Source organism: Rattus norvegicus, chromosome 8, assembly GCF_036323735.1.
Source record: "Rattus norvegicus strain BN/NHsdMcwi chromosome 8, GRCr8, whole genome shotgun sequence".
In the NCBI taxonomy this organism is placed as follows: domain Eukaryota; kingdom Metazoa; phylum Chordata; class Mammalia; order Rodentia; family Muridae; genus Rattus; species Rattus norvegicus.
Window position 1 is genome coordinate 49293898 of NC_086026.1, and position 23260 is coordinate 49317157.

At 39.6% G+C, this 23260-nt stretch overlaps 1 protein-coding gene across 1 annotated transcript; it reads right to left on the reverse strand.

Moving 5' to 3' along the window:
• Positions 1–15613: 15613 nt before the first annotated feature.
• Positions 15614–16561, reverse strand: Or8b57 (olfactory receptor family 8 subfamily B member 57). The gene has a single exon (NM_001000789.1). It carries the CDS (start codon positions 16559–16561, stop codon positions 15614–15616), a length of 948 nt encoding a protein of 315 aa, NP_001000789.1.
• Positions 16562–23260: the final 6699 nt, after the last annotated feature.

The window sequence follows — 23260 nt, forward strand, 5'->3', positions numbered from 1 at the left end:
ACACACGTATGGGCACCTGATTTTTGACAAAGGAGCCAAAACCATTCAATGGAAAAAAGATAGCATTTTCAGCAAATGGTGCTGGTTCAACTGGAAGGCAACATGTAGAAGAATGCAGATTGATCCATGCTTATCACCCTGTACAAAGCTTAAGTCCAAGTGGATCAAGGACCTCCACATCAAACCAGATACACTCAAACTAATAGAAGAAAAAGTGGGGCAGCATCTCGAACACATGGGCACTGGAAAAAATTTCCTAAACAAAACACCAATGGCTTATGCTCTAAGATCAAGAATCGACAAATGGGCTGGTCAGGTGGGCACTCCTGAGGCTGCAGAGCGGAAGAGACCACCAACACTGCCCACCCCTGCCCACATCCCTGGCCCAAGAGGAAACTGTATAAGGCCTCTGGGCTCCCGTGGGGGGGGGCCCAGGAGCGGCAGGACCCCTGCCTGAGACACCGCCGGAACCTGAAGGAAACAGACCAGATAAACAGTTCTCTGCACCCAAATCCCGTGGGAGGGAGAGCTAAACCTTCAGAGAGGTAGACAAGCCTGGGAAACCAGAAGAGACTGCTCTCTGTACATACATTTCGGACGCCAGAGGAAAACACCAAAGGCCATCTGGAACCCTGGTGCACTGAAGCTCCCGGAAGGGGCGGCACAGGTCTTCCTGGTTGCTGCCGCCGCAGAGAGCCCATGGGCAGCACCCCGAGAGCAAACTTGAGCCTCAGGACCACTGGTAAGACCAACTTGTCTGCTGCAAGAAAGCTGCCTGGTGAAATCGGGACTCAGAGAGGCAGAATTCCTCTAGGACCGGGCACATCCTGTGTTTACCGGAAGTCCCACACCCTCGGATCCCAGCCCGCAGCATCTCTCTGCTCCCAGACACCGTGGGAAAGAGACCTCACTGCCTGGTCAGGTGGGCACTCCTGAGACTGCAGAGCGGAAGAGACCACCAACACTGCCCACCCCTGCCCACATCCCTGGCCCAAGAGGAAACTGTATAAGGCCTCTGGGCTCCCATGGGGGAGGGCTCAGGAGCGGCAGGACCCCTGTCTGAGACACCGCCGGAACCTGAAGGAAACAGACCAGATAAACAGTTCTCTGCACCCAAATCCCGTGGGAGGGAGAGCTAAACCTTCAGAGAGGCAGACAAGCCTGGGAAACCAGAAGAGACTGCTCTCTGCACACACATCTCGGATGCCAGAGGAAAACACCAAAGGCCATCTGGAACCCTAGTGCACTGAAGCTCCTGGAAGGGGAGGCACATATCTTCCTGGTTGCTGCCACTGCAGAGAGCCCATGGGCAGCACCCCACGAGCGAACTTGAGCCTCAGTACCACAGGTAAGACCAACTTTTCTGCTGCAAGAAAGCTGCCTGGTGAACTCAAGACACAGGCCCACAGGAACAGCTGAAGACCTGTAGAGAGGAAAAACTACACGCCCGAAAGCAGAACACTCTGTCCCCATAACTGACTGAAATAGAGGAAAACAGGTCTACAGCACTCCTGACACACAGGCTTATAGGACAGTCTAGCCACTGTCAGAAATAGCAGAACAAAGTAACACTAGAGCTAATCTGATGGCGAGAGGCAAGCGCAGGAACCCAAGCAACAGAAACCAAGACTACATAGCATCATCGGAGCCCAATTCTCCCACTAAAACAAACATGGAATATCCAAACACACCAGAAAAGCAAGATCTAGTTTCAAAATCATATTTGATCATGATGCTGGAGGACTTCAAGAAAGACGTGAAGAACTCCCTTAGGGAAACACAGGAAAACATTAATAAACAAGTAGAAGCCTACAGAGAGGAATCACAAAAATCCCTGAAAGAATCGCAAAAATCCCTGAAAGAATTCCAGGAAAACATAATCAAACAGTTGAAGGAATTAAAAATGGAAAAAGAAGCAATCAAGAAAGAACACATGGAAACAACCCTGGATATAGAAAACCAAAAGAAGAGACAAGGAGCTGTAGATACAAGCTTCACCAACAGAATACAAGAGATGGAAGAGAGAATCTCAGGAGCAGAAGATTCCATAGAAATCATCGACTCAACTGTCAAAGATAATGTAAAGCGGAAAAAGCTACTGGTCCAAAACATACAGGAAATCCAGGACTCAATGAGAAGATCAAACCTAAGGATAATAGGTATAGAAGAGAGTGAAGACTCCCAGCTCAAAGGACCAGTAAATATCTTCAAGAAAATCATAGAAGAAAACTTCCCTAACCTAAAAAAAGAGATACCCATAGACATACAAGAAGCCTACAGAACTCCAAATAGATTGGACCAGAAAAGAAACACCTCCTGTCACATAATAGTCAAAACACAAAACACACAAAATAAAGAAAGAATATTAAAAGCAGTAAGGGAAAAAGGTCAAGTAACAAATAAAGGCAGACCTATCAGAATCACACCAGACTTCTCGCCAGAAACTATGAAGGACAGAAGATCCTGGACTGATGTCATACAGACCCTAAGAGAACACAAATGCCAGCCCAGGTTACTGTATCCTGCAAAACTCTCAATTAACATTGATGGAGAAACCAAGATATTCCATGACAAAACCAAATTTACACAATATCTTTCTACAAATCCAGCACTACAAAGGATAATAAATGGTAAAGCCCAACATAAGGAGGCAAGCTATACCCTAGAAGAAGCAAGAAACTAATCGTCCTGGCAACAAAACAAAAAGAATGAAAGCACACAAACATAACCTCACATCCAAATATGAATATAACGGGAAGCAATAATCACTATTCCTTAATATCTCTCAATATCAATGGCCTCAACTCCCCAATAAAAAGACATAGATTAACAACCTGGATATGCAACGAGGACCCTGCATTCTGCTGCCTACAGGAAACACACCTCAGAGACAAAGACAGACACTACCTCAGAGTGAAAGGCTGGAAGACAATTTTCCAAGCAAATGGTCAGAAGAAGCAAGCTGGAGTAGCCATTCTAATATCAAATAAAATCAATTTTCAACTAAAAGTCATCAAAAAAGATAAGGAAGGACACTTCATATTCATCAAAGGAAAAATCCACCAGGATGAACTCTCAATCCTAAATATCTATGCCCCAAATACAAGGGCACGTACATATGTAAAAGAAACATTACTAAAGCTCAAAACACACATTGCACCTCACACAATAATAGTGGGAGATTTCAACACCCCACTCTCATCAATGGACAGATCATGGAAACAGAAATTAAACAGAGATGTAGACAGACTAAGAGAAGTCATGAGCCAAATGGACTTAACGGATATTTATAGAACATTCTATCCTAAAGCAAAAGGATATACCTTCTTCTCAGCTCCTCATGGTACTTTCTCCAAAATTGAGCATATAATTGGTCAAAAAACGGGCCTCAACAGGTACAGAAAGATAGAAATAATCCCATGCGTGCTATCGGACCACCACAGCCTAAAACTGGTATTCAATAACAATCAAGGAAGAATGCCCACATATACTTGGAAATTGAACAATGCTCTACTCAATGATAACCTGGTCAAGGAAAAAATAAAGAAAGAAATTAAAAACTTTTTAGAATTTAATGAAAATGAAGGTACAACATACCCAAACTTATGGGACACAATGAAAGCTGTACTAAGAGGAAAACTCATAGCGCTGAGTGCCTGCAGAAAGAAACAGGAAAGAGCATATGTCAGCAGCTTGACAGCACACCTAAAAGCTCTAGAACAAAAAGAAGCAAATACACCCAGGAGGAGTAGAAGGCAGGAAATAATCAAACTCAGAGCTGAAATCAACCAAGTAGAAACAAAAAGGACCATAGAAAGAATCAACAGAACCAAAAGTTGGTTCTTTGAGAAAATCAACAAGATAGATAAACCCTTAGCCAGACTAACGAGAGGACACAGAGAGTGCGTCCAAATTAACAAAATCAGAAATGAAAAGGGAGACATAACAACAGATTCAGAGGAAATTCAAAAAATCATCAGATCTTACTATAAAAACCTATATTCAACAAAACTTGAAAATCTTCTGGAAATGGACAATTTCCTAGACAGATACCAGGTACCGAAGTTAAATCAGGAACAGATAAACCAGTTAAACAACCCCATAACTCCTAAGGAAATAGAAGCAGTCATTAAAGGTCTCCCAACCAAAAAGAGCCCAGGTCCAGACGGGTTTAGTGCAGAATTCTATCAAACCTTCATAGAAGACCTCATACCAATATTATCCAAACTATTCCACAAAATTGAAACAGATGGATCACTACCGAATACCTTCTACGAAGCCACAATTACTCTTATACCTAAACCACACAAAGACACAACAAAGAAAGAGAACTTCAGACCAATTTCCCTTATGAATATCGACGCAAAAATACTCCACAAGATTCTGGCGAACCGAATGCAAGAGCACATCAAAACAATCCACCATGACCAAGTAGGCTTCATCCCAGGCATGCAGGGATGGTTTAATATACGGAAAACCATCAACATGATCAATTATATAAACAAACTGAAAGAACAAGATCATTTCATTAGACGCTGAGAAAGCATTTGACAAAATTCAACACCCCTTCATGATAAAAGTCCTGGAAAGAATAGGAATTCAAGGCCCATACCTAAACATAGTAAAAGCCATATACAGCAAACCAGTTGCTAACATTAAACTAAATGGAGAGAAACTTGAAGCAATCCCACTAAAATCAGGGACTAGACAAGGCTGCCCACTCTCTCCCTACTTATTCAATATAGTTCTTGAAGTTCTAGCCAGAGCAATCAGACAACAAAAGGAGGTCAAGGGGATACAGATCGGAAAAGAAGAAGTCAAAATATCACTATTTGCAGATGATATGATAGTATATTTAAGTGATCCCAAAAGTTCCACCAGAGAACTACTAAAGCTGATAAACAACTTCAGCAAAGTTGCTGGGTATAAAATTAACTCAAATAAATCAGTTGCCTTCCTCTATACAAAAGAGAAACAAGCCGAGAAAGAAATTAGGGAAACGACACCCTTCATAATAGACCCAAATAATATAAAGTACCTCGGTGTGACTTTAACAAAGCAAGTAAAAGATCTGTACAATAAGAACTTCAAGACACTGAAGAAAGAAATTGAAGAAGACCTCAGAAGATGGAAAGATCTCCCATGCTCATGGATTGGCAGGATTAATATAGTAAAAATGGCCATTTTACCAAAAGCGATCTACAGATTCAATGCAATCCCCATCAAAATACCAATCCAATTCTTCAAAGAGTTAGACAGAACAATTTGCAAATTCATCTGGAATAACAAAAAACCCAGGATAGCTAAAGCTATCCTCAACAATAAAAGGACTACAGGGGGAAATCACTATCCCTGAACTCAAGAAGTATTACAGAGCAATAGTGATAAAAACTGCATGGTATTGGTACAGAGACAGACAGATAGACCAATGGAATAGAATTGAAGACCCAGAAATGAACCCACACACCTATGGTCACTTGATTTTTGACAAAGGAGCCAAAACCATCAAATGGAAAAAAGATAGCATTTTCAGCAAATGGTGCTGGTTCAACTGGAGGTCAACATGTAGAAGAAGGCAGATCGATCCATGCTTATCACCCTGTAAAAAGCTTAAGTACAAGTGGATCAAGGACCTCCACATCAAACCAGACACACTCAAACTAATAGAAGAAAAACTAGGGAAGATTCTGGAACACATGGGCACTGGAAAAAATTTCCTGAACAAAACACCAATGGCTTATGCTCTAAGATCAAGAATCGACAAATGGGATCTCATAAAACTGCAAAGCTTCTGTAAGGCAAAGGACACTATGGTTAGGACAAAACGGCAACCAACAGATTGGGAAAAGATCTTTACCAATCCTACAACAGATAGAGGACTTATATCCAAAATATACAAAGAACTCAAGAAGTTAGACCGCAGGGAGACAAATAATCCTATTAAATAATGGGGTTCAGAACTAAACAAAGAATTCACAGCTGAGGAATGCCGAATGGCTGAGAAACACCTAAAGAAATGTTCAACATCTTTAGTCATAAGGGAAATGCAAATCAAAACAACCCTGAGATTTCACCTCACACCAGTGAGAATGGCTAAGATCAAAAACTCAGGTGACAGCAGATGCTGGCGAGGATGTGGAGAAAGAGGAACACTCCTCCATTGTTGGTGGGATTGCAGACTGGTACAACCATTCTGGAAATCAGTCTGGAGGTTCCTCAGAAAATTGGACATTGAACTTCCTGAGGATCCAGCTATACCTCTCTTGGGCATATACCCGAAAGATGCCCCAACAGATAAAAAAGACACGTGCTCCACTATGTTCATAGCAGCCTTATTTATAATAGCCAGAAGCTGGAAAGAACCCAGATACCCTTCAACAGAGGAATGGATACAGAAAATGTCGTACATCTACACAATGGAATATTACTCAGCTATCAAAAACAATGCCTTTATGAAATTCATAGACAAATAGTTGGAACTGGCAAATATCATCCTGAGTGAGGTAACCCAATCACAGAAAAACACACATGGCATGCATTCATTGATAAGTGGCTATTAGCCCAAATGCTTGAATTACCCTAGATCCCTAGAACAAAGGAAACTCAAGACGGATGATCAAAATGTGAATGCTTCACTCCTTCTTTAAAAGGGGGAACAAGAATACCCTTGGCAGGGAATAGAGAGGCAAAGATTAAAACAGAGACAGAAGGAACACCCATTCAGAGCCTGCCCCACATGTGGCCCATACATATACAGCCACCCAATTAGACCAGATGGATGAAGCAAAGAAGTGCAGGCTGACAGGAGCCGGATGTAGATCTCTCCTGAGAGACACAGTCAGAATACAGCAAATACAGAGGCGAATGCTAGCAGCAAACCACTGAACTGAGAATAGGACCCCCGTTGAAGGAATCAGAGAAAGAACTGGAAGAGCTTGAAGGGGCTCGAGACCCCTTATGAACAGCAATGCCAAGCAACTAGAGCTTCCATGGACTAAGCCACTACCTAAAGACTATACATGGACTGACCCTGGACTCTGACCTCATAGGTAGCAATGAATATCCTAGTAAGATCACCAGTGGAAGGGGAAGCCCTTGGTCCTACTAAGACTGAACCCCCAGTGAATGTGATTGTTGAGGGGAGGGCGGCAATGGGGGGAGGGTGGGGAGAGGAACACCCATAAAGAAGGGGAGGGGGAGGGATTAGTGGGATGTTTGCCCGGAAACCGGGAAAGGGAATAACATTCGAAATGTAAATAAGAAATACTCAATTTAATAAAAAAAATAATAAAATAAAAAAAAGAATCTTAAAAGAATGACAAATCTAAACTTTTACCTAAAAGTCAGTCATATCTACTTTAAATGCTCAGAATGCATATCTACTCAACAGAAGTTCTTATTAAACAATGTCAGGAAGCAGAGGGCAAAAAAATGTGTACAAGAAATCAATCAGCAGCAGTCGGCTTCAGTGGGAGTTGTGTCAACCAGTGCTGCCATTTTTCTTTTTCCCTGACCATAAAAAAAAAAGAACCTTTCTTAATTATTAAGAGTGTGACTTTCTGCACTTTAAACTGTTCCCTAATTTTCTACATCAAAGACTGTAGCGAGAACGTCTTACTCTCGCTTCACTAGCAATTTTTTGTTTCCACGTGCTTTCTAAGGGTGGTGGTCATAGCTGACAATGTACAGCTCTAAGTTCCTTCCTACAATGGTGATTGAATCATACATTAATCTGCTCCAGCAGCAATGCCTAAAAGGGTCAAGCACCATTGCTGTGAGTGCCAGAGATACTGCCCAGTGAGGGCCTGGAAGCCCCCTTGGGGTTTTCCTACAATTCTTAGATTAAGAGGGAAGTGAGGGCAGCAAACAGAGAAGAACTCCACAGCAGCATGAGGTCCTCAGGAGAGCCTTAACCAAGGTGCCTCCATTGTGATTGTGCTAACCTGTGGGCCTCATTCCTTGAGTTCTAAAGACATTTGTCATTCTTCCTGCATGGTCCTTGGCAGCTTTTAAAGTTTTATTTTAAAAAAAGAACACAAATGAAAGAAACAACATTTAATTTTAATTTTAACCATTAATAAAGCACATGAACTGAATATTTTCACTCTGTTCTATATTGAACAAGACGTATGGCCATCACACACTCAGTCAGTAACTGATATTTCACATATGAAAAGCTCAGGTTCATATGGCAGTTGGGTTTTGATCAATACTACATCAATAGCAGAGGCAGGACCAACATCCCAGGCTCTTCAAATGCTTTATTCTGTGTGGTGATCATTTGGAATGGTAAACACCTCTATCCAGCAGGCAGTGTCTCCACAGGTCCCCCACCATTTCAGCCATCGTGTGTGTTTCTTTATAAAATTGACTTTGTTCCTGTTCTGTGGTTATTATAAATCCCTTCCTCTGATCTCTTTCTCCATCTACAACATTCACTTCCTCCCTACAAACCTTAGTCTCACATTCATCATTTCTCTGAATTTATAGTATGTTATATTTACTACCAAGCACTTGCTACATTAATACAAAATAGTCACATTTAAACTATATATTCTTATATAAAATTTTTGTCTCCACAAGATTTTTCAACTTAAAACTGTACTGTCTTCTGATTTTACTTTAGATAGTTTTATTTATTTATTTTTTTAAATCAAGTTTATTCCAATTCTTTATCGATTCTCCCATTATTAACCTTCCATATTTCATGTGTTCTTTTGCTCTCATTTAAGATGCTCAGCACATCTGACATGTACATGATTGCACAGCCATCTATTGGGATGTGTGTAGTCTCTCAGGAGACAAATTCTTGAAGAAAACTGACTCTCTTCCCCAGGAGTCATCAACGGCCAAAAGTTCCTCTGCTAGGGCAGAACTTCATGCCTGTCCCGGCAAAATTATCCATGCTGCCATATTTCTGGCTTGATTTTGTATAAGTCTTGTACATGTTGACATGATCACTATCAATTCATAAAGACAGCATCCCTGTTGTATCCTGAAAGCAGGGATTGGTTGGACTCATCCACTACCTCTGGCTTTTACAATCTCTCCATTCCCTCTCCCATTCTGATCCCCCAAAGACTTGGGAGGAGGGAGTATGATGTAGAGAAACAATTCAGGGCTTAGCACTCTGCAGTCCCCAGTCATCTATATGCTGGTCCGTTATCAGATGCTGTGTTCATCACTAGTGATGAAAGATTTTATAATGAGGATAGAAGGATGAACTGATATATGGGTATGATGACAATTCATTAAAAGTTAGTTTAATACTGTGAACATTTGGCAGAATTATAGTGATATCATATTCCATAGGGGATGACCTAGCCAGCCCATGGTTCTTGGCTCTGATAACAGTATCAGACACAAGTTCCATCCTGTGAAAGAGACTCTAAATCAAAACAGGATATTCTCCTAGAATATCCAAGCTACTATTGAACCAGTTGGGTGTGGTCTATCCCCTGAGACTGATCATTACTATAGTTCACAGTTTAGAACTGGCTAGTCCTAATGACTAATTTTCTCCTCCAAAAGTGTATATAATGCCTTCCAGCATTATAAAAACTGGCCAGTAGAGACAAAGCTTCCAGCTCAGAACCAGCCTGATTTCTCCATGTTCAATGCCTTTAATATGTGATGTCACCGTCATCAAGTTTGAGAGAGCAGCCAAGAACAATGACAATAAAGTGAAATATTTGGTGTTATACCACTGACTGGCAACAACGAAACTGGTAGTCCATTCCAGAACTAGTAATTCCATAGCCTATAATGACTAGGAATAACGTTGTTCCACCATTACGAGGTTATTTAAATTAGTTTACATACGAGTGTGATATACTTTAGGAAGCTTCTCAAGTGGAAAGTTTTCATATGATTTTCTCAAATGTCCTCAATGTTAGCTCTCCCTCCTCACCATCCTACTTCTACCTTGCCCTCCTATCACCCACCACACCAAGTCCTTCCTACTCCATTATTCTCCTTTCTTCCTTCGTATTTCCTGTCTTCTCTCTCACTCACCAGAGCCTAATCACATGACTCCTACCTCCATAAGTACTCCAACTTAAATGCACATATCCTATATATGTAGTGACATGAAACATGAGGTTACCTCACTCAAAATAATTATTTTTAGGAATTTTCTTAACGGCTGAGTAATATTCCATTATATAAATCTACCACATGTTCATTATCTATTCATCAATTAGGGAATATCTATGCGTTTTCCATTTGCTGACGTTTGTGAGCAGATATGAATATGAACGAGCAAGTGATCTGTATTACGATAGTCTTCTGAGTACACGCCAAAGACTGGTATAGCTATAGTATACAACAACTCCATGCTGATTGCTATAGCATCTGCACCAGTTTTCACTCCCTTCTTGAATTAGTGTTCCCTTATCTCACACTGGTGTCACCATTTATTGTCACTGTTTTTGTTTTTCACATTAGCCACTCTGAGTGAAGCAATTTGAAATCTCAATGTAGTTTTTTTTAAGCTATATTTTCATGGTAGAACTTAAAATGTTGCTCACTTAAAACTATTTCTCAGCCAATTGTATTTCATCTTCGAGAATTTTGCTTCATTCCTTTCTCTAATTTTAATTGGTTATTTGTTTTTTTTTCTTAGTTACTTTACCATTGCTGAGAAGGGCCACCATGACCAAGGCAAGGTTTGGAGTTTTGTTCCGTTTCCTTTGTTTGTTTGTTTGTTTTTTGTTTTTTTTTTTTTAGGAGAATTGAGTCCTTTATTTTGTCTTTTACATGAAAACAGGATTTGGGAAGAGAATAAAGGAGAGATGAGCCAGCTGCCTTGATTTAAGAGGGTAGAAAATAGTGCTTCAATAAGCCACTTCCTGTCAGGATCACCATGTTGTCATGGGACCCAGACCCATGTTTGAGCCAGCTGCCCTCGTTCCCAAGGCAAGTGTTAAAAGAACGATTTTAGTGGGGATCTATAGTTTCAGAGCTGACTCCATGACCATCATGGTGGGGAGCACTCATCATGGTGGGGAGCACTGAAGCAATCGGGCAGGCACAGTGCTCACATCTTGATCCATAAGAAGAAGGCTGAGAAAGCTAACTATGAATGTTGGGGACTTTGGAAGCCTCAAAGCCCACCCCAGCAGTGTACCTGCTCCTAACAGGTGTAACACCTCCTAATCCTTCCCAAGTAGTTATGCCAAATAGGAGCCAAGCAATCAAATACATGGACCAATAAGTCTATTCTTATTCTAATCATTGGGGTATTTTCTTACCTTTAGGCTTTAAAATCTCTTTGTACCTAGAGGTAGCATGTTTATGGTAAGCTGCCTCATCCTTCAGAACACTGTATCCTTTCCTACACAGTAGCTTTTTCATTTCATAAGTTCTGTTTATCAATCATTGCTTTTAAGACCAGGACTACTAGAGACATGCTCAGCTCGAAAAGTCATTTCCGGTACCTACCAAGTTCACATATCTTTCCTACTTTGTCCTCTGTCAGATTTAGGGTATTCAACTCTTATGTTGAGAGTCCTAATCCATTTGGACCTGAGCTTTCTGGCAGATGAGAAATGGAGATCGGTTTAAAATATTTATTTATTTATTTATTTATTTATTTATTTATTTATGGCAGGTTTTATTTTTTCCTGCAATATGTGTTATTGGCATCTGGCTCAAAAAATGAGGTGATTGTGGGTATGTGAATTCATGTATGGTCCTCAGCTCAATTACATATATATATATATATATATATATATATATATATATATATATATATGTGTGTGTGTGTGTGTGTCTCTGTGTGTGTGTGTGTGTGTGTGTGTGTGTGTGTGTAATTTTGAATGGGACTGCAGTGAGTCTGCAGAATGCTTTGGTAGCAAGGCTGCTTTCACAATAAGGTTGTTGTAAATTATGAACGTGCACAGTCTTTCCATTTTCTGGAGTCTTCATTCCTCCCCTCTCAGTGTCTTAGCATTTACTTACACAAGTATTTATCTTCTTTGGTTGTATTTATTCCAAAAGATTTTAGAAGCTATTATATATGAGATTACTACCCTGACTTCTTTCTCTGTATGTTTGCTGTTAGAATATACAACGATTTGTTTTTGTGCTAGATTTGTATTCTGCTATTCTGTTGAATGTGTTTTATCAGCTTTGTTTTTTATTGAGTCTTTAGTCTTTAGTTTCTTATGTGTGAAATCATATCACCTACAAATAAAAATATTTTGATTTCTTATTTTTCTGTTTGTATCTCCTTGATCTCCTGCAGCTATCTTATGGCTCTGGCTAAGACTTCAAGCACTGTATTGAACAGGAGGAGAGACAGTGGATTTATTTATCTTGTTCCTGATTCTAGTAGAAACACTTTCAATTTTTTTTCATGTGTTCATATATATTGTTTTCTGTGTGTATGCATGAGTGTGAACACGCATGTCCTGTTGCACTAATGTGGAGGTCAAACGCAGAAACAACCGGAGGCATTGGTCATCTTTCCACCGTTTTAAACACAGGATCATCTTTGTTGGTTACGGCTACCCATGGCACTGGTTCAGGAGCATCCAGGGATTCTCTGCCTTACATCTCATCCTAGGAGCACTAAGACATAGATACTTGCAACAGGCCTCAGTTTTGCATAGGTTTAGGGGATTCAAACGCAGGATCTCGCACTTGCCCTGTAATCTCTTTACCTATGGAGCAATCTCCTCAGCCCTTGTTTTCTCTTCTTAAAAGAGCACTGTTTAGATGTCAGTTTAAATCTGGACCCAGGCTAAAGAACTCACTTTATCTCATCATGTACCTACAGCCCTCTCTCTAAATACTCTCATACGATAACAGTCTGCTGTAGTCTAAGTCCTACACCAGAGTCCTGATTCTAGACACTCAGTATGTCTGACCTATTCAATCACCACAAGAAAGCAAGTAAAACTAACCATTTAAAGGCAGGGAAACCAGTCAATTACAGTGGATATTTGGGGAAATGAAAATTACTAATGAAAAATTTCAGACTTTCTCTGGGAGGATGACATGAATTTTAGGTTTAACTAGAGGAAGAAATGTTTCAAAGGTGAATATGAATAATTAAGCAATTATGACTGACAAGGTGAGTGAGAGACGTGTCAACTAAGACAGGAACACAAGACAGCTGGAGATATCCTGTGTTTTTGCTTTCTCAGTAAAAGTGTCTACACTTAGAAAGACCATCAGATTTTGACCCATGCAGTCTAGTTTTGAGCCAAGGTCCTATGATTTTTGTTATTGCTGTTTTCTTGTGTTTGTGCATTCATATTAAGTATGACTTAATCTGAGTCAAAGGTGGACTTATCAACCATAATCTTACTTCTGGTTCTGAAAGAAAGCCCTGGAAATTTTCTTACCACTTGCAGAGACAATGTAATTTCTATGATCACCTCTACTTGGAAGTGACTTCATTATGGGTCATGTATCTGCTAATCCTGACTGCACATTTAGAGTAATAACTGGAGCTGTGCTTTACAACTCTAGAATGGGACTTCCTAAGTGCCTGTCAAATGGGATTATAGGACATCTCTGTGTGCACTTTCCTGGAAGTAATTACTTCTAAATAAATGAAACTTTCACTTAATATGAAAATGCAAATACTAAGAGAACACCAATAATAAAACTCTTAGGATCTTGACTCAAAACTAGACTGCCTGGGTACTGATCCAGTGGACTCTCCAAGTGTAGATACACGTATAGAAAAAGCGAAAACAAAGGATTAATGATATTTCCATCTGTCTTGTGTTCCTGTTTTAGTTGATATGTCTCTCACTCATCTTCTCTTATAAATGCAGAATCAGCCAAAGAAACATGACCCTTCCTGAGGGTCATGGCAATTCTATATATCTTACAGCATGTTACCTCATGGCTTTAACGACAAACTGATCCTGAAATATCCATGGCTGTCTATATAAACAAACACAAACAGGATTTTGCAACAGGGGCGGAAGATGTAATTCTGGCTATGTAGAAAGTTCATATACCAGTACCGCTTAAGTTCAATGGTTCAAGGCCATCGTGAGGAATAGATAATCCTGAAAATAAATAAATAAATAAATAAATAAATAAATAAATAAATAAATGCAAAGAAGGCCTAAGTCCTTTGAGTAACTAGTAACACCTAGATTTATATTATGTTTATCAGGGTCTCGGGATGTAGTAGGACATTGTCTAATACTTGAAATCCTGCCAGCTCTATCCTTATCACTACCATAAATAAATGAAAGTAAGCAAACTACTATTTTCCCCTTCAGTGCCCAAATATATGAACTGTATCCCTTAGTTATTTTCCACTACACCATATACTTCTGTATTTACCTCTCGTCTACCACACCAGAATCACAATCACCTATTTCTCATGACTCATAAGCATCAAAGTTGTTCCTGCATCTGATGGTTATGTCCAGGTCTTCAGTCTTCCTGGAAAGCTCTACTGACTGGCCTATCAGCAAACTCTGATTGCACATCCCATCCTCAGCACAGCCTGTCCTGACCAGGCAACAGAAAGCAAACACATAGTAAGTTTCTATACCATCTCTGTTATGTAAGGATCTCCACAGCGGTCCTCCTGTGTAATCAGATATATCTTTGTGTAATAGTTCTTCATCTTCTGGATTTTCTTGCTCACAAGGACCTTACCTGGTCTCTACTTTACTGCAACCAATTAGACTTTGGAAACCATAAATAATTAGTACCTTCTTAATCGTATTATTTTTATTTTTAAGATCATCCAAGGACAGGACAAATGTTCAACTTACATTTCTTAATTAATAAATACCATTTGTACCTTTTAAAATTCTGGACAAAGGGGGTTGGGGATTTGGCTCAGTGGTAGAGCGCTTGCCTAGCAAGCGCAAGGCCCTGGGTTCGATCCCCAGCTCCGGAAAAAAAAAAAAGGAATAGAAAAATTCTGGACAAAGAATAAAACTTAATAATGAAGGAGGAAATGCAGAGTATGAATGGATTAGAGGGAACCACAATCCCTCTACAAATAACTGATAAACAGTTGTAGTTCAGCGTCTTCCTAATGGAGACCTAATTTGTACTCAACACTAATGTTTGTGTCCTCACATCATAGATGTTTAGCCTGACTGCTCCATACGTTCTTCGGGTGCTTGTTCCTAGTAACTAGAATCAAAGGGAAATATTTGGCCTCCCTTAAGGATAAAGTAAGAAGAGACCAGAGACCAAAATACCACATGCGTGTGCCCTTTTCAAACCAGAAAATTGCCCCAAACAAAATCTTCAGTGCTTAATTGAAATTTATTTAATGAATATGCAAATGGTTGGCTAACAGTCACTTATCCCATGACAGCTACACAAGAATTCTAGAAAAGTTCAACTTCAAAATTAGACCATCTTGCCTTTTCTGGAATTGTTATTACCCTGTTTTTTTTTTTCTCTCTCTTTTAAATTGTGCAATTTCTGTTAATAACTTAGAAAATAACCTCTCTCTTACTTGTCTTATATGTACTTAAGAAACCATTTCTGTAATCAATTTAATTTTCTTTGTCACTTAATCACTTGCATTTTATTGCACTGGTGGCTTCTTCTCTCCATCCTTTATGTGTCATGTATATGCCCACACTGGGATTCATCGTGCAGATCAATACATCTTCTACTCAAGTGAACTCTTTTTCTTCAAAGTCTTACTCAATGCAATTTGTACATCTTTGTTCCTCAAACTGTAGATGAAGGGATTCATCATGGGAACCACCACGGTATAAAACACTGTGGATATCTTATCTTGATCCACTGACCCAACAGGAGAAGACTTAAAATATATGAATGATGATGATCCAAAAAACAGAGAAACAGCAATCATGTGGGAGCTGCAGGTGCTAAGGGCCTTGGACCTGCCCTTTGTAGAATGGATGCGGAGGATATTAGAGAGGATCAAGGTATAAGAAACAGAGACGGTGACACTGGGAACTATTATACTGACACCCACCACAATGAAAACCACAAGTTCATTAATGGAGGTGCTTGTGCAGGAGAGTTTCAGGAGAGGGGGTATGTCACACATGTAGTGATTGATGATGTTGCCATCACAGAAGGTGAGTCTCAGCATAGACACTGTGTGAGCTATGGCACCCACAAACCCTACTGTATACCCACCCACCATCAGCATAAAGCAGACCTGATGGGACATGATGACCTTATAAAGCAGGGGCTTACAGATGGCAGCGTATCTGTCATAGGCCATTGCTGTCAAAATACAACACTCATCAATAACAAAGAAGGCGAAGAAAAAGAGCTGAGTCATGCACTCAGCATGAGAGATGATGTTCTGCTTCACAAAACCCACCAGCATTTTGGGGGTTATGACAGAGGAATAACAGAGATCTGTGAAGGAAAGGTTGAAGAGAAAGTAGTACATAGGGGTGTGCAGGTGAGGATTCAAAACAATCAGAACTATCAAGCCCAGGTTACCCACCATGGAGACCACATAGATTCCCAAGAACAGGAAGAAGAGAGGCAGCTGGAGCTCTGGCTGCTGTGTCAAGCCCAGCAGGATGAACTCCTTCACAGAAGAATTGTTTTCTGAGACCACTCCTTGGGTCATAGCTGTGAGAATGGGACAAATGGGAGCACTGAGATAAATATCTCAGCTTTCACAAACAAACCCATGAAACAGAGCCAGAGTGGAGCGATGAATGCTAGTCCTATGTTTTAGTCCCTTATGTTGTCTAATTTTTTTCATCATTAAGAGGATGTAGCAGCATGAATATGAAAGCACAGAAGACATTTTACTCAGCATACTAATAACCACTCTCATGCTCTGCAGAATTTCTGCTCCACTTTCTCTGCTCCATTTCTTCTTGACAGACTACCTCCCTCCTCATCTCAATGGAGGTCTCAGAGGACAGGAGATGAAGACTATGAAAGGCCCCTGGTTCCCTTAAATCAGGTAATAAACAGCAGAGTATCTTACATACAGTTGAACACTCACCATTTTAGATTCCCACCAAGAAAGGAAGAAGTTAATACTTCTACCCTATTTTCATGCGAGGCAAATAGCTTCAACTAATTTTAGTCAATAACCATGCAGGGGGAAAAACAGACCTGTTCAATGGTTGTCTCTCCTACTTCAGTCTTCACTCCTCCAGGATCTAAGAAACTGAGCTGTAGATCGTGATTTCTACAGTGGCTTTGCCCAGAATGTCTTCTCCAACCCTAAATTAGTAGCACCTACTAATATCAAAAGAGCCACCTGATAATATGACCCAAGGGTCTCAGTGAGTTGGATAATCCTTGGGACCTGATTAAAACTTGGAAGGCCTATGCTTCCCCAGGGCTTTCTCTGAACATCATGAGGCTTTGAAGTTAAGCAAAATTCAATACCCTGCATGAACAGCCTAGTCAATAATGGCAATAGCTTACTAGACTAGCACAGTATTGTGTGTATTGGGGCACATCACAAATCATAAAAATCAAGAGTATCTTCAATATCTTCTCCTATAAAAAATCTTTGCAGTACTATAAAATATTTTAAGTTTATTGGCATTATATTTGTTCTTCCCTGACTCCTTTTTTAATTTACCAAAGCCCAACATGTTCTAATATAGGGGGTAGGGTTAATGGCCATTTAAGATTTATAGTATTATGTATTATCATAAAATGAAGAAAAAGAAAACCGTGTTTAGCAGGATAGATTTTTCTTTGTTTTCCAAAATGAAATTTTTCTAGCTTTTTTGAGATGCTAATAAATTTACATTTATTCTTTCCCTTCCTTCCCTCCAAACATTCCCAAACATCCTTCCCAACTCTCGTTCAAATTAATGCATCTTTTTTCATTAATTTTATTGCATGAATATGCATATATACATACACATATACATAAACCACTCTATCTGTATAATGTTATTTATATGTGTGTTTTCAGTACTGACTACCCTGCAAAAAATGCCCTGAAAATTTGATAAGTATATTTTAAACAAACTATATATAACTATATGTAAACTACATGTAAACAAAAATATGTAAATAAATAAACAAATCATATAACTAACTATAAACAATAAATTGTGGTTTTAAAAATGAATTAAAACATTAATTTTATGCAAATGACTACTGCTAAATATTTATTTTAAAATCGATTATTGATGTTTATTCAAGTCACTACCATAACCACAACAGTATCTTATGTTTCATTCAATAGCAATGTCTTTGTTGCTTCTGTCCCCATTCCTCCCTTGTCATCAATAGGCTCTCTATTTTTATATACAGTCATTCAGAAAAGTTACATAAATCGAAGTATGCAAGATACAGACTGCTCCGTGGATGTTAGTTCTTAGGATTGCATAACTTCTTTCTACTTTATGCTGTTTGTGCTCCTTAGGGCAATGCCCTGGAGCTGTCGAGGTTGTAGATTTTCTCCCAAACCAAAATAGTCACTCCTATTGCTATTACAGGTGCTATCGAGATTAGCATGTATGCATAGGCTTTCCACAGCCATATGTGTGACCATAAGGGGGCATGGAGTTGGAACATAAATCACAAGGATGCTCATTTGCTAGTTTGAAGGAAACATGGGCAAGGTTCATAGGTGGAGCCTTCATGGTATCCATGAACCAGTTACAGATTGTGTCACCATGCTGAGTTCCACTGTCTGGTTTCTCTGAGCCTCAGCTTTCTCCCCTTCTTCCTAGCTGCTACAGGACAATGACCCTGTTCATCTCCTCCATGTTCCGGTTGGAATAAGATCAAAGTGGTCCTCCTGGGAATGAATCATCCTGGAAGGTAACAGAGCAAGAAGCTCAATTTGTTCTGACTTGCTCACGGGGGAGAACCAAAAACCAGATGCTGGGGAAGCTGTGATGCTGATGAAGTGAACCTCTCTCTTCCCTGTATTCACTCTTGTATGTTTTATTCCAAAATTCTCATAAAATGATTCATGTCTACACATTCTCTAGAATCAGTCATTCTAAGTGGGATGAGGGTTTTCTCTCTGATACCACTGTCTCTTTTATTCAAATTTACAGCTGCCGATTCATCAATATGCTAGCATTTGGCATAATTTCTGATTTTAATGTTTGCAGGATTGGTATAGACCACAATATTTGTACATTTGTCTTACTGAAATAAATAACAAAGATACATTGGGTTCCAGGGGGAGAAAGCATAGAAGACACTCTATAACACCAGTGAACAGCCAGTAAATAATCTTGATTAGTAAAATATTCAAATTCCAGCAAAGAATTAGGAAGAGTATATGCTTTACAGTCTTCAATTTATTCTTTCAACTTGGGCCAAAACTGTGGAATACCTCATCTCTATAGAGTAGTAACTCGGGTAACCAGGAGACATTACAATTTTCCTTAACACATCTAACATACTCAGGTAGATTCATTAAAGTAGGAATAAAAATATAAAAGAGAAATAATTCAATTGATAATATTCATATTGCATTTATATATGGTGGGGGACATGTGTGTGCTACACTTCATGCTTGTAGTTCAAAGGACAACTTTCAGGAGTTGTTTCTCTCCTTTCCCCATAGGAGATTGAACTCAAGTCATCAGACTTAGCAACAAGCACCTTTACCAGAAGAGTCATCTTTCCAACACAGAACTCTTCATAAACAGATAGCAACGATAGCAATCCCCTGTCACATTCATACTCCACTTTTGTCCTGAGATAAAAGACACCCTTTCTCAGTTTGAATGTAGATATGATCAAATATCATATTGAGCAACCTTTTTCAGCCATCTCCTGTTTCTTGTCGTTCACTGCTTGATTATGTATGTGCACAAATCCCTGAGAAGCAGCAACTTAGATGAGAATGGCTTATTTAAATTTACAATCTGAGGGAATATAGTCCATCACAGTTGAGAAGTCATGACAGCAGGAGGCAGAGAGAGATGAAGGCTGCTGTTCAGTTTACTTTGTCCTTTGAATGTAATCTAAACCTACAGCCCATGGAATAGTGATATTCTCATATGCACTGGGACCTCTAGCCTCAGTTAATCTAATGTCCATTTGCTTGTCTCTTTGATGATTCTAGATTCTCTCAAGTTGACAATTAGTGTGAGTCATCAGTCTACTTCTATGAGGTCATAAGATTTCTGCACTTGCATCTATTAACGCAATATATTACATTTATTGAACTATGTCTATTAATCCATCCTTACGTACTTGGAATGAAGCACACTTGCTCATGGTAAGCAAATTACATGATAGGTCTTCTCCTAAGTCCTGATTATCTTGTCTTACTTGCCCTTTCTATTGGTATGGCTGTTCCCTGGGATTTTATTTGACATAAATATTTTATTACCAAAATTTCTTTTTTCAGTATTTCTATCTTAAAATTAATCTCTATTACTTTCAGTATATTTTTTATTAACTCTGAGAATTTCATACACGTATACATTATATTTTTGATAATATTCAGTCAGGACACATTTTCTCTGAATTAGTGTCTCTGGGTTTAAAAAGCATAAAAGAATATGTGGCCTCCTTCCTCATGATTCTGAGAAAATTTTATCATATTATTAGTACATTGAGCATGTTCAAGACTATGAAAGTAGAACTGTGGATGGAGAGGTAAGCGAGTGCATGTTAACAACCTTAATTGTTTCTATGTATTTTCATTTAAGAATGGTAAGGCTGGGCTGGTAAGATGGCTCAGTGGTTAGGGGCACTGGTTGCTCTTCCAGAGGTCCTGAGTTCAATTCCCAGCAACCATATGGTAGCTCACAACCACCTGTAATGAGATCTGGTGCCCTCTTCTGGCCTGGATGCATACATGCAGGCAGAACACTGTATACATAATAAATAAATCTTAAAAAAAAAAAAAAAAGAATGGTAAGGCTGTTTTATCGTCTTTGAATATGTACAAAATGTTTATTATTATATGTTGTAGGCTTCCTTATGCATAAAATAGAATAGGATGGTATCAAGATGGTCCAACAGCAGGTGAAGACCTAGAGTTTGATCCACAGGCCACACAAGGAGCATAGAGTATAAGGAGAGAACCAACCGCTCCTAGCTATCCTCTGACCTCCATATCCATGTTTGCATGCATGCTCCACCACAGAGAGAGAGAGACAGAAAGACAGAGAGAGAGAGAGAGAGAGAGAGAGAGAGACAGACAGAGACAAAGACAGAGACAGAGAGACAGAGAGACAGAGAGACAGAGAGACAGAGAGACAGAGAAGGAACGAGAAAGAAACATAAATTTTAATTTAAAGTGAGATTGAATTAGATGGCTTTTACTATTGGGAGTAAGTTTATATCTCTTTGTAAATGTCATAGAATGAGGTATCAGTTTTGTTCCAATTTACTACCATAGTGTACAAACGGGTTTTTTTCCCTTTTTTATCAAATTATTTTATTTACATTCCAAAAGTTGTCCCCCTTCCTAGTCCCCCTTCTCTGAATTCTTCATCCCATCTCCCCTTTTGCCAATCCCCCACCCCCTCCTCAGAGGGTGTTTCCCCACTTGCCCATCCATCCCCACCTCACCCCCACCAGCAAACCTTTTCCCTGGGACATCAAGTTTCCACAGAATTAAGTGTATCCTCTCCCACTGAGACAAGAAAAGGCAGTCCTCTGCTACACATGTTCCTGGAGGCCCAGAGCAGCCTTAGTGTATGATCCTTGGTGTTTGCCTTAGTCTTTAGGAGCTCTGAGGGTTCTGGACTAGTTGACACTGTTGTTCTTCCTATAGACTTGCAATCCTCCTCAGCTCCTCCAGTCCTTCCTCTAACTCTTCCAGATGTGTCTCTTACCTCAATCCAATCGTTGGCTGTATCTGCAGTTGCTGGTAAAGCCTCTCAGAGGACAGCCATGCCATGCTCATGTCTGCAAGGACAATATGACATTGGCAATAGTTTCTGGGTTTGGTGTGCAGGCATGGAATGGATCCCAAGTTGGGCCAGTCAGTGGGTGGCCTTTCTTTCAGTCTCTGCTCCATTTTTGTCCCTGCATTTCCTTTAGACAGGAACAGTTCTGGGTTATAAATTTTGAAGATGGGTGGGTGGCCCCCTGCCTCAACTGAGAGCCTTTTTTATCTACTGAAGGTGGTCTCTTCACGTTCCTTCTTCCCACTGTTGGGCATTTTGACTAATGTCATCCCCACTGAATCCTGGTAGCCTCTCACATCCTCCTAGGTCTCTGAGACTTTCTAGAGGTATCCTTGCCCCCCTCCATGTTGTATATTTTTATTCATTCTCCTGGCCCTCTGGGCTTCTCTCCTATTTGCTCTATACCTGATCTTGTCCCCATTTTCTCCTACCCTTTACCTCCTCCCCTCTTCCACCCAGGTTCCTTCCTCCAACTGCCTCCCAAGATTATTTTGCTCCCTCTTCTAAGTGGGTTTCAGGCATCCACACTTGGGACTACTTTCTTGTTAAGTTTCCTATGGTTTGTAAGTTGTATCATGGGTATTCTGAACTTTTTGGCTAATACCCACTTATCAGCAGGAACATACCATGCATATCCATTTAAGTCTGGGTTACCTCACTCATAATGATATTTTCTATCTCCATCCATTTGCCTGCAAAATTAATGATGACCTTGTTTTAATAGCTGAGTAGTATTCCATTGTGTAAATGAACTACATTTTCTGTATCAATTCTTTGGTTAAGGAACATCTGGGTTGTTTCCAGCTTCTGGATATTATGAAGGCTGTTGTAAACATAGTGGTACATGTGTTCTTGTGGTATGGTAGATTCCAAAAGAACTATAGACTAAGTCTAGTCAGACATACTTCTTCAATAGATGGTCATAGCAAGTACCATCATTAAATATATTATGGTAGTAAGGTAGGTAAGTAGACAGATGATAGGTAGATACAGATATTGAGGAGACATAGAATCAGATAGTATATGATATCATGCAAAGATGAAAAATAGCAGTTATACTGTTTTACATTGTAAGCATACCAAATAAATTTTATCCTGTCTCACCAAAGTCATTTTTAAAACAAGACAACCTGTAAGTAGAGCATCCTTAAGTTGCACATGTCAACTGGCAATGGACAGATGGCCAGTCAACACTCAGTTCTTAACTCTGATCACTGTAAATACACAAAGGGGTTCTTGATCTGTATTCCTTTATTTTTGAAAATAGTAGCAAAGATCTTAACAGGAAAAATCAATACAAGATGACCGTCTTTTGGCAATTGTTTTAACATTTTGCTGTGTCAGATAAACCAGGTAGAAAAATATATTTCCCATCTAGACAAAAAACATGACTTTTGATTAGTCACTTACTCTGAATTGAAGTTTTTCATCTTGAAGGGAAGCCTAGAGTCTCTGAA